At 39.1% G+C, this 11327-nt stretch overlaps 2 protein-coding genes across 3 annotated transcripts in view; both read left to right on the forward strand.

The window, feature by feature from the left end:
• The window catches only part of kif1ab (kinesin family member 1Ab), a 54008-nt gene extending 44512 nt beyond the window's left edge, over positions 1 to 9496 (forward strand). For both annotated transcript variants that reach the window (XM_060888005.1, XM_060888006.1), the window contains 6 exons: positions 1173 to 1244; positions 3676 to 3794; positions 3975 to 4088; positions 4193 to 4385; positions 4585 to 4703; positions 5875 to 9496. In XM_060888005.1, coding sequence (XP_060743988.1) covers positions 1173 to 1244; positions 3676 to 3794; positions 3975 to 4088; positions 4193 to 4385; positions 4585 to 4703; positions 5875 to 5917 — 660 coding nt within the window. In that variant the 3' untranslated portion in view covers positions 5918 to 9496. The remainder of the gene's footprint in view (positions 1 to 1172; positions 1245 to 3675; positions 3795 to 3974; positions 4089 to 4192; positions 4386 to 4584; positions 4704 to 5874) is intronic.
• Positions 9497 to 11040: 1544 nt separating this feature from the next.
• The window catches only part of espnlb (espin like b), a 17837-nt gene continuing 17550 nt past the window's right edge, over positions 11041 to 11327 (forward strand). The window contains exon 1 of the mRNA XM_060887814.1: positions 11041 to 11327. This exon is cut by the window's right edge and continues 7 nt beyond it. Within this exon, the coding sequence (XP_060743797.1) occupies positions 11041 to 11327 (287 nt within the window).

The raw sequence follows: 11327 nt of genomic DNA on the forward strand, positions 1-11327 counted from the left end.
GGAAAATTGCTTTGAGATACGAGCAAATTGAGATACGAGCAAAGTCACGGAACGTATTAAACTCATATCTCGAGGTATTACTGTATATATATATATATATATATATATATATATATAGACTTTCAGTTTAATTTTAACTAGCTAGTTAATTTTATAGCTAATAATAGCTTAATAGTTTAATAGCTTAATAGCTTAAATAGCTTAAATAGTTAATAGCTAATTTTAACTAGATAGTACAGCTAGTAAGCTAAATTTAACAAATACCTAAAAGAACTAAGGTTAGCTAGCTTTTCAACATAAAAGCAACATTTTAGTGCCTTCTAGCTAAATCTTGTCATACAGTAGGAACAGAAGGTGTAAACTTTATTTGCAACAAAAAAGCTAATGCTAGATGTCTACAATTCACCAGACAGATGACAGGTCTAACATCAGATTATAAACAGATCTGATTGAACATTATTAACCAACCTTCAACAAAAACAAAAACAGATTAAGTGTTATTTAGATATAATTTATATCGGACAGATAACTTAAATACTTAAACTATAAATAACTTAAATGGACAGCAGAATTTTCTGCATACAATAGCTTAAACTAGGGGATGTCAGATATTGCATCATCTAGCAGGTATAACCATCAGAGTGGTAGATTTTGTATTATCTAGCTAATTTTCACTATATAGAGCACTTTCTATTGTTAGCTAGCTAAACTCAACAATAGGGATAACAGATTTAAAATGTCATTTTTGTGGTGGCTAGTAAAGGTTATTTGAACATTTTAGAAAAGATAAGAATGCTACTGTACATTAACCTCTTGAGACACGAATGTCCTCATATGAGGACATAACATTTTCTCACACTTCATTGTCTATATATATTTATTGTACCAACCTTATATGAGGACTGTTAGGTATAATTCTTTTGCCAAACTGCTTCCTTGAAAACACTGATTAAAATTATTGTTATCAGCTATGAATTAAGAGAAACAGTCAGTAGAAATTGTAATGTACACAACAGTAGCATACGGGTCTCAGGAGGTTAAGTACTGTAAAACCAACATCTAGAGTGTTAATCAGACAAAGAATTCATGTTACAAATGTTCTTACATGTGTAAAGATGTTTTGATGATTTTTACTTCCGGTCTAAAGCTAACACTCTTCCTCTGGTCCTCAGTGTCTGCGACTGCTCATGCACACCTTTGACAGGCAGTACAGCCAGGTGAGCAGCAGTGCCAGTGAGAGCAAGGTGAGCCTTTACCTCCCCGGGCCCCGAACCACGGGCCTCGTCTCTTTCCCCCACTCATTCAGACTGGCCCTGAATGCCCTTATAAATATTCTTTTTTTTTTTAGAGAGAGGAGTCATAAATTTAAAGCAGTTATATGTTTTTTCCTCATTTAGAAAACTACATAAACTTCCTTTACCCCCTCCCCTTTTCCCTCCAAATTTTTAGCTCTGATGTTTACAGAGTAGTCGATATTCTTCTCTTCATGCTGTAATTTTACCTCATTCAAAAAGATGGTTCTTTATTTCATTGAGCTAGAGTAGCTGCTCTGTATTTTTACCTGACTTAGACAGGGATGTGGTAGCTCAGTGGTTAAGGTGTTGGGCTACTGATTGGAAGGTCATGGGTTCGAACCCCAGGTCCACCAAGCTGCCACTGCTGGGCTCAGTTGCTTACTTGTAAGTCACTCTGGATAAGGGTGTCTGCTAAATGCCTTAAATGTAAATGTAGACACAGCAGTCATAAATCAGTCATACTATATTTAAACATAATTTAGATAAGAGTCTTAAATCTGCTATATATTTGTATATTACAGACAGTTATATATAACAGTCAGGTCCATAAGTATTCAGACAGTTATATATAACAGTCAGGACTGTAAGTATTCAGACAGTTATATATAACAGTCAAGTCCATACGTATTCAGACGTTTCTTTATAACAGTCAGGTCCATACGTATTCAGACAGTTCTTTATAACAGTCAGGACCATAAGTATTCAGACAGTTATATACAGTATAACAGTCAGGTCCATACGTATTCAGACAGCTCTTTATAACAGTCAGGACCATAAGTATTCAGACAGTTATATACAGTATAACAGTCAGGTCCATACGTATTCAGACAGTTATATATAACAGTCAGGTCCATACGTATTCAGACAGTTCTTTATAACAGTCATGTCCATAAGTATTCAGACAGTTATATATAACAGTCAGGTCCATACGTATTCAGACAGTTATATATAACAGCCAGGTCCATAAGTATTCAGACAGTTATATATAACAGTCAGGTCCATAAGTATTCAGACAGTTATATATAACAGTCAGGTCCATACGTATTCAGACAGTTATATATAACAGTCAGTTCCATACGTATACAGACAGTTATATATAACAGTCAGGTCCATAAGTATTCAGACAGTTATATACAGTATAACAGTCATGTTCGTAAGTATTCAGACAGTTCTTTATAACAGTCAGGACTGACTCCCCTTAATTCTTTGTAGGTATGTTTTGGCTCAGGTCAAAATTCAAGATTCGAGAGGTTTATTGTCATGTGCACAGTGAAAACAGAATGGTTTAGACCATACAATTAAATTCTTACTTTGCATGTTTCCCTTACAAAAAAATAAAGAAATAAAAGAAATGTATTAAAAATTCAATATAACACATACAGTTTATACAGTATATACAGATACACAGTAAAGATACAGCACAGTCTTGTCAACACGTCTTGTCAGTTTTAGCAGTTTTTCTGACTAAATCTGAGCAGAACCTACTGTACTGCAGCTCTGTAGCACATCAGACTTCATCCATCTCATTTTATCAACAGTCCCATCAACAGTGCACACCATAACGCTGCTCCGAAGAGGATGTTTCACAGATGATGGAGTGTTTGGATCATGCGTTATTCCTTTCCTTCTTTAAACATCCTCTTACTACAAGATCATCTTGGTTTCATCTATTCAGAGAATCTGTTCCAGAACTGTGCAGGTTTTATATGTTTTCTAGAAAAGTTCCTGAGAGCTTTGAGGTAATCCTGAGGTAAACCCTCTGCATTTATGTTCATGAAGGCTTCTAGATTTTGATGATAATACTCCAAACTCCTCCAGAGCATTCTTGACCTAAGTAGATGCTGTTTATGGATTTATCTTTACAAAAGAAAGCATTCTGTAATCATCCACTTGTTGCCTTTCATTTCTTGATCATTCACTCAATCTTTTTTTGTTGTTCTTAAAGTTTCTGCTCTCTCTGAACCTCACCGCTTGTCCAGCTACCAATTGTTCAATTGTACAAATTGAACACTCAGAATCATCTCCAGACCTTTAATCTCCTTAATCTGTGATGAAATATCTTGGCATCGGGAAACACCTAATCATGAAGTCATGTGTGACTGTTCATATATTAGAGCTATTATAAACTAAACTAAATCTATTGCTAAAGCTGAGTTGTAAATCTGGTTAGATATCTTCAGATTCAGGCAGAGCATTCTGAATACATTCTCCTTCATGTGCACCTCTTTCATTTCCTCCATCCATCCTGTGGTGGATGACACCGAACGCTTGCTGAATGACTCCGGGCCTCTTCTGATTTTTGACCTAGAGGGTTTAAGCTTAAATTTGTGAACCGAGAGTATCTGAAGACTGATGATGTGCTGTTCCTTGGTTTATGCAGCTATCGGAGATGTCTGCGTCTCTGCTAAGAGACACTTCCTCCTCCGCTCTGAGTTCTCTCACTCCCTCCACTACCTGTCCTTCTCTGGTGGACGGTCACTATGGAAACCTCGACCTCAGGTTAGTTTATTTCTATTACAGTCTTTTATGGTTTCTGTTGTTTTATATATGTGTGTATTTTATTGTGTACTATATTTATTTGTGATGTTATTGTATGGCTCTTTAGTCCTGAACATCAGCAATACATCTGTGTGTGTGTGTGTGTGTGTGTGTGTGTGTGTGTGTGTGTGTGTAATACAGTGTTGCAGAGACTCACTCTGGAGCATCCAGTCCAGATTTGGACCCGTTCAGTCCTGAGGAGAGGAAACCTCGAACCTGCACATTTGTCCCCAACATCCAGGAAATCCGAGTCAGGTAAAACATTCGGGTTAAATAAAACACTAAAACTACACAATTCAACATTAAATGTGTAATTAATGAATTTTGTTGTTGTTATCTTGTGGTTCTGGTTCCTGCAGCCCCATCGTGTCTAAGAAAGGATACCTGAACTTCCTGGAGCCTCACACCAGCGGCTGGGTGAAGCGTTACCTGGTGGTGCGGCGTCCGTACGTCTATCTGTACCGCAGTGAGAGAGACAGCGTGGAGAGAGCTGTCATTAACCTGTCGTCCGCCCAGGTGGAGTACAGTGAGGAGCAGCACGGCCTCCTGAGGGTGAGACAGGCTAACATCTATCTTTCTGTCTGTCTGTCTGTCTGTCTGTCTGTCTGTGCTAATATCTCATGCTATTTAAAGATTTTATTTACAGTTAAATTATTTCCTCCTATCTATCTGTCTGTCTGTCTGTCTGTCTGTCTTTCTGCTGAAGTTCAGTAACAGTGTTGTTTACAGTATTTCATGATTTTCTCTGCAGACCCCCAATGCGTTTGCGGTGGTCACTGAGCATCGTGGAATCCTCCTGCAGGCCGGCAATGAGAAAGAAATGCATGACTGGCTTTACGCCTTCAACCCACTGCTGGCTGGAACCATCAGGTAGAACTGCACTCCCAGTGTGTCTCAGTATGTTTCAGTGTATCTCAGTGTGCCTCAGCATGTTTCAGTGTGTCTCAGTATGATTTAGTGTCTCAGCGTGTCTCGGTGTGTTTCAGTGTCTCAGCATGTCTCAGCATGTCTCAGTATGTTTCAGTGTATCTCAGTGTGCCTCAGCATGTTTCAGTGTGTCTCAGTATGATTTAGTGTCTCAGCATGTCTCGGTGTGTTTCAGTGTCTCAGCATGTCTCAGTGTGTCTCAGTTACTCTCAGTGTGTATCAGTGTCTCAGCATGTCTCAGTGTGTTTCAGTGTGTTTCAGTGTGTCTCAGCATGTTTCAATATGTCTCAGTATGAATTAGTGTCTCAGCATGTCTCAGTATGTTTCAGTGTATCTCAGTGTGCCTCAGCATGTTTCAGTGTGTCTCAGTATGATTTAGTGCCTCAGCATGTCTCAGTGTGTTTCAGCATCTCAGTGTGTCAGTGTGTCCCAGCTTGTCTCAGTGTGTCTCAGTGCGCCTCAGCATGTTTCAGTGTGTCACAGTAAGATTTAGTGTCTCAGCTTGTCTCAGTGTGTTTCCGTGTCTCAGCATGTCTCAGTTACTCTCAGTGTGTTTCAGTGTCTCAGCATGTCTCAGTGTCTCAGTGTGTCTCAGCTTGTTTCAATATGTCTCAGTATGAATTAGTGTCTCAGCATGTCTCAGTATGTTTCAGTGTATCTCAGTGTGCCTCAGCATGTTTCAGTGTGTCTCAGTATGATTTAGTGTCTCAGCATGTCTCAGTGTGTTTCAGCATCTCAGTGTGTCAGTGTGTCTCACTGTGTCATAGATTGTCTCAGTGTGTCTCAGTTTGATTTAGTGTCTCAGCATGTCTCAGTGTGTTTCAGTGTCTCAGCATGTCTCAGTGTCTCAGCATGTTTCAATATGTCTCAGCATGTTTCAATATGTCTCAGTATGAATTAGTGTCTCAGCATGTCTCAGTGTGTTTCAGTATCTCAGTGTGTCTCAGTGAGTCTCAGTTAGTCTCAGTGTGTTTCAGTGTAGAAAAGTGAATAATTCTGTATTGCAAAAAACTAAAATTATATTCATTGTTAATAACAGTGAACAGGCTAAAATAACTGGATCATATGCTGGAGTTTTCTTGAACCTGTCATGTGGATTATCTCTTCTCCTCAGGTCAAAACTCTCCAGGACGAAATCCACACAGATGAGGATGTGAACGCAGCAGTGCTGGTCCTCCGTCTGAGATTAAACACAGAAACTCAACACACTCCTGTGGTGTAAATACTGGTGTGAAGATAATACTAGCCTGTGCCTGCCTGCCTCCCTCTCTACTGCCCCCTGCCTGTGTGTGCGTAAGAAAGATAGTGTGAGAGAGTGTGTGTGAGTGAATGTGTGTGTCATTAGCAAAAGTCCTAAGTACTGTAACTCGCCGTAAGCTTGTTAGTGATAATTATGATAAAAAAATCAGCACCATACAAAACGCCTCCATTTTAAAATGTAAAGACTTTAGCCGCTGTAAATGCGACACAATGCTGCATATGTGTGTGTGTGTGTGTGTGTGTGTGTGTGTGTGTGTGTGTGTACGAGTGCGCTCTTCTTTAGATTAGACATGACGTGCTGTCGCTCCTTGTGCTTTTCCTGAGACCATAAAGAAGTGAGTTCTTGTGATCAGTGAGGGAGTTGTTTATTTGGTTACAGAAATAATTGAACCCAACAACCCGAAAAATATGAAAAAATGTATAAAAGTATTTTAGGCCCTGGGTTTGTGACTCATCTTTTCTCATTCCCTTATTAAATACATTTAAAAAGCACTCTGTTTTTATTGGATTTGTAACTCGGACACAAACCATGTCTCATCACGGCGTAAAATAAATATGAATATAATAAATAGAATAAATATATGAATATCAAGAGGAAGTTAGGGCGTGGCTCTGATATCTAAATTCATAAATTCCAGGGATTTCATGAATTCAGGTTTTCTTTAATTGTGTCACCTTCGAGACAACGCGCAGAAGGTTTCGGGTTGTTTCAAGTTTTTGTCCCCGTTTAACATTAAATGTTTAATCAACTTATATTGTGTGGGATATTACGTGCATGCGGTAAAGTTGTATGATCCGTGAAATTATACAAAATCTGAAAATCGCTCGTCTTTTCACAATTACGAAAGTAAACACACACAAATCAGCTGTTAATGATGGAGTTTGTAAAAAACCTCTACGTGTCCGTTTAACCCTGCATGAATACAGCTTTCTGTTACTGTTAATGAACAGAGCGTGCTTGTGGAAATTGAGCCTGAATTCAATATTTAATATTTATATATATTAAGGTTTGTTAACCGCTTATTTTTTTTAATCCTCATTTAAATTGCGGAAAATTCCGAGTGCCAAAACATTTGACAATTATTTAAGAAGGGAAAGAGAAAAATGCAAAACGATATAATACAATACATAAAATATATACAATATCTTGACTATCAGAGTTATAAAAGGTCTAACATTTGATTCAATTTATTAATAAGTCGATTTTAGTAACATTCTCCCCTCACGTTACGTTGAGTGTCGATTTATTTACAAAGCCTCATATGTTTTGAAACTTTCTTTATCGACATATTCGTCTTTCACTTCACATTGAAGATGAGTTCGGATCCTTTATTTCAGCTCGATGTCTTGTTCTGAATCTTTCTGTCTTACCGACGTTCTAGTTTTCATGTTTAATCGCTAAAATCAGCGATCGTCAGCGCCTGAGTCTGACTGCAGGGGTGAGATGTGGAGATCAGATTAGAAATAGATTTATTATATTACACCTCATATTATCTACGATATCATAACTGATAGATCTCAAAAAATTCCCCTGATGAAAAAAATCACTTCTAATATGTTTTAACGTATTTCTGATGGTGTGTAATGGCAGTTAAATGGAATGTCACATTTCTAATAGTTCTTTTTATTACTTTTATTATATATTCTGATGCTGACCTCAGTGAACAGTGAGAGAATTTTTTGTTGGTGATATTTGAACAGAAAACTGCAAACAGAAGTCTTTAGGAAGCTGATGGAAGCTGATACTGATTACGATTATGTACTGGAAACCAGTAGAGATTTTCCAAAAGGACTGTAAGCAAGTTTTCAGCTGGGTTTTATGTGGAAGTGGATGAATTTGAACCCTTTCTAGAGTTTAACCCTTAAATATGTAATTATTAAGTAGTTACGGGTCAGAGACGCCGTAGTGCTGGAAGCGATTTGAGTTGAGGATGTTGACTGAAGTAAAACCTGCTTGTGTAGTGTGGTGTGTGTGTAGTGTGTTGTGAGGTGTGTGTGGTGTGGTTAGGTGTGTGTGGTGTGTGTTGTTGGTGGGAATATGATCAGCCAATCATTGTCCACCTCATTATTTTTGTTTCTGTGTGTAATATCAGAGCCTGAAGCATCATTCACCATGTTGATCTAAATAATATTAGTTTTATTAGTAATTTAGTAAAATAAAAAGTTGATCTCATTATCACCCACAAAACCAGCACAGAACTCTCTCTGTGTGTGTGAAGTTTCCTCACCCTCTCATAGCCTGCTAGTTACCTCAGTAAACTGACTAGTCTGGAACTAGCAACATAGCCACCAATCTAAACCCTCATTTCCTTACCAAACAGGAGGTCATGTGACCAGTTAGTCATTGTTTCTTTTCATTTAATATCCATAAGTTGTTCAGTGCTAAGAATTAGCAAGAAATGTAGTGGAACTCTGATGGTGAGAGAGCAGAGAAGGTTAGCCAGATAATTTCTCTTCAGATGAGAGCTAGCTGATTAGCATAGACTACATAGTCACTCTTGATTAGCAAATCCAGAAAGAACTGACTGGAAAAGAAGCTGCACCTGTCAAAGTGCCAGCTAACAACTAGCTAATACTTGTTTGTTTTGATGAGATTTTATTTAATTTTTAAATTATATGACTGTTCATGTTGTATTACAAACTCATTCTTAGAAGTAACTTAAATACTTAATCAAATAATACCTTTAATTATGTAAATTCAGACAGGTGATTGATGTCTTCAGATGGCTTTGAAATCAACCCACAGAGCACAAGGAATGAAAAATAGTTTCAAAAATAAATAAAAACAAAACAAAAAACCACACACACACGCACACAAAGCACACACACACACACACACACACACACACACACACACACACACACACACACACACACACACAGGTTTTAAAGCAATTGAAACGTTTGTGAGGCTTCTGCCAGGACTCTAGGATGAGTTTTTTTTGCTGTCATTGAATTTCAACATGTTTTAACTAACAATAGCGTTTGAAGGATTTGCAGTTTGGTGGATTTCCAGGTCCAGGAGATTCCCGCGGTGCGTCTCGGGGCTCAGCTGGACCTCCGTTTGTCTCTTGACTGTCTTTTTTGCTAGCGTATGTGTCAGCATGCTGTATATAATGACTCACCTGCCTACAGTATATCAGTAGCATTTACACAATAATACTAGCTGTATTATTTTGGTCAGAGATGAAGACCCTGATGTCTACACCAACCTTCTATTTCTCCTCCTCCTCCATGTCACACATTCATCCTTCCATCACCGGCACTGTGCAGTGAAACTCCTTCCTCCTGTAGCTGCTTCTCCTCTTTATGCTGTGTATATAAACCAGCCCCGGCACACAGGTGTAACCTCTTTGTACCCTTAATGGATAAACCGTAGTGTACTTAGTGCTCAAAAAGTGTTGGAATTGTGTCTCTAATGTCTGTGGACACTTAACACTTGGTTGGACGTGAAATAAATGTGCAACATGCCGTCACTCCTTTGTGTTTCCTTATTTCTGTCTCTTCTTTCTGTGTGAGAAATAAAAAGCTCAAAACCCCACACATGAAATATCAGATGATGTCATTCAAGATTCCTTTATGCGTTGCAGTGTAGACTCAATGTCCACATTATTAGGAACGCCTGTACACCGTCTCATTCTTGCACTTATCTCGTCAGCCAATCACGTGGCAGCAGCACAATCCGTAACATCAAGAGCTTCAGTTAATCTTCACATAACACATCAGAATGAAGAGAACTGTGACTTTAATCGTGGTAATCAGTATTTTGGAAGATTTTCACACGCAACACTCTCACAAGAAAAAAAAACAAAAAAATCATTGAGTGATTGACATGTGTGTGCCCTGCGATGGGTTGGCACTCCGTCCAGGGTGTATCCTGCCTTGATGCCCGATGACGCCTGAGATAGGCACAGGCTCCCCGTGACCCGAGGTAGTTCGGATAAGCGGTAGAAGATGAGTGAGTGAGTGAGTGAGTGAGTGAGTGAGTGAGTGATCATACTTTCTTGTCCTAGTGAGAACTCTGGCAGCTGCATTTTGGACTACCTGTAGCCTAGTTATTAAAGATGCAGGACAACACCTAGTAATGCATTACCATAGTCCAGTCTAGAGGTCATGAATGCATGAACTAGTTTCTCAGCATCAGATACAGACAGGATGTTTCTCAGCTTGGCAATATTTCTAATGTGGAAGAAGGCTGTGTTTGTAGTATGGGTGATATGATTTTAAAGACAAGTTGCTGTCTAATAAACACCAGGTCTTATACTGTCGAGCTACTAGTAACAGTACATCCCTCTGAATGGAAGTTAATATAATGGTAATATTTCTGCCTTATCAGAGTTTAACAACAGAAAATTAGAGTTCATCCAATCTTTTATCTATTTAGCTCTGTTAACCTTCGGCAATTTAGATTTGGTTTCGATGAGATATATAACTGGGTATCATCAGTATAATGATGGAAACTAAAAGCACTGGAGTTGTGAGTGCAGAGAACATCAGGATAGACATCATTTATTTTAATTCTATTTAAATTCTTAAATTTATTTAAATTTATTTTAATGTTAATCACCGATAAAAGGTCGGTTTGTATTTAATTTGATTTTATATCAAAGTCTCTGAACATAAAGAAATAAATGAAGAATCAGAATACTGTGTCGAGGTTTTTGAGACAGCTCGTTGACGTTAGGCTGTAGAATACGACAGGAAGCTGTTCGTGATCTGGTTCCAGACTGAATTTCTGGCCATCAGGATTTCTTGTAGAGAAAGAGAGATGATGAAGATACTGAAGTGTAGAAATGTTCCATCATGTGGTGCTGCTTAAGGTCATCATCATGCTTCTCCTCTTTCTGTTCAACCCACAAGCTGTTCCTGTCTCCATCCCTTCAGAGGCTCAGGTATCATTATTTGTGAAAGAGAGGGCTGGACGGAGGGATGAGGGAGGGGAGGAGGGGGTGTGGTGTAATATTGAGTAAACAGAGCTGGACACACACTGTGTTCACTGTACTGCACCAGCTCCAGGATCATGATGCTGCATAAAGCGATCCAGGCAGCACGTGAGGGAGATCTGGAGGCTCTCAGGGTCCTGCAGGCGTCCGGGGGTCTCACGCCGGGCATCTCTGATGATCAGGGGGCCACGCCAGTTCATCATGCTGCACGTGGGGGTCAGATGGAGTGTCTACGCTTCCTAGTGAGAGAGGCAAGCTTCAAAGGGAACACACGTGCCAGGAACGGAGCCACGGCCGCACACGACGCCGCCGCCACTGGGCACGTGCAGGAGCTGCAGTGGCTTCTGGGACACGGAGAGTGCAG

This window comes from Tachysurus vachellii, chromosome 15, assembly GCF_030014155.1.
Source record: "Tachysurus vachellii isolate PV-2020 chromosome 15, HZAU_Pvac_v1, whole genome shotgun sequence".
Taxonomy (NCBI): domain Eukaryota; kingdom Metazoa; phylum Chordata; class Actinopteri; order Siluriformes; family Bagridae; genus Tachysurus; species Tachysurus vachellii.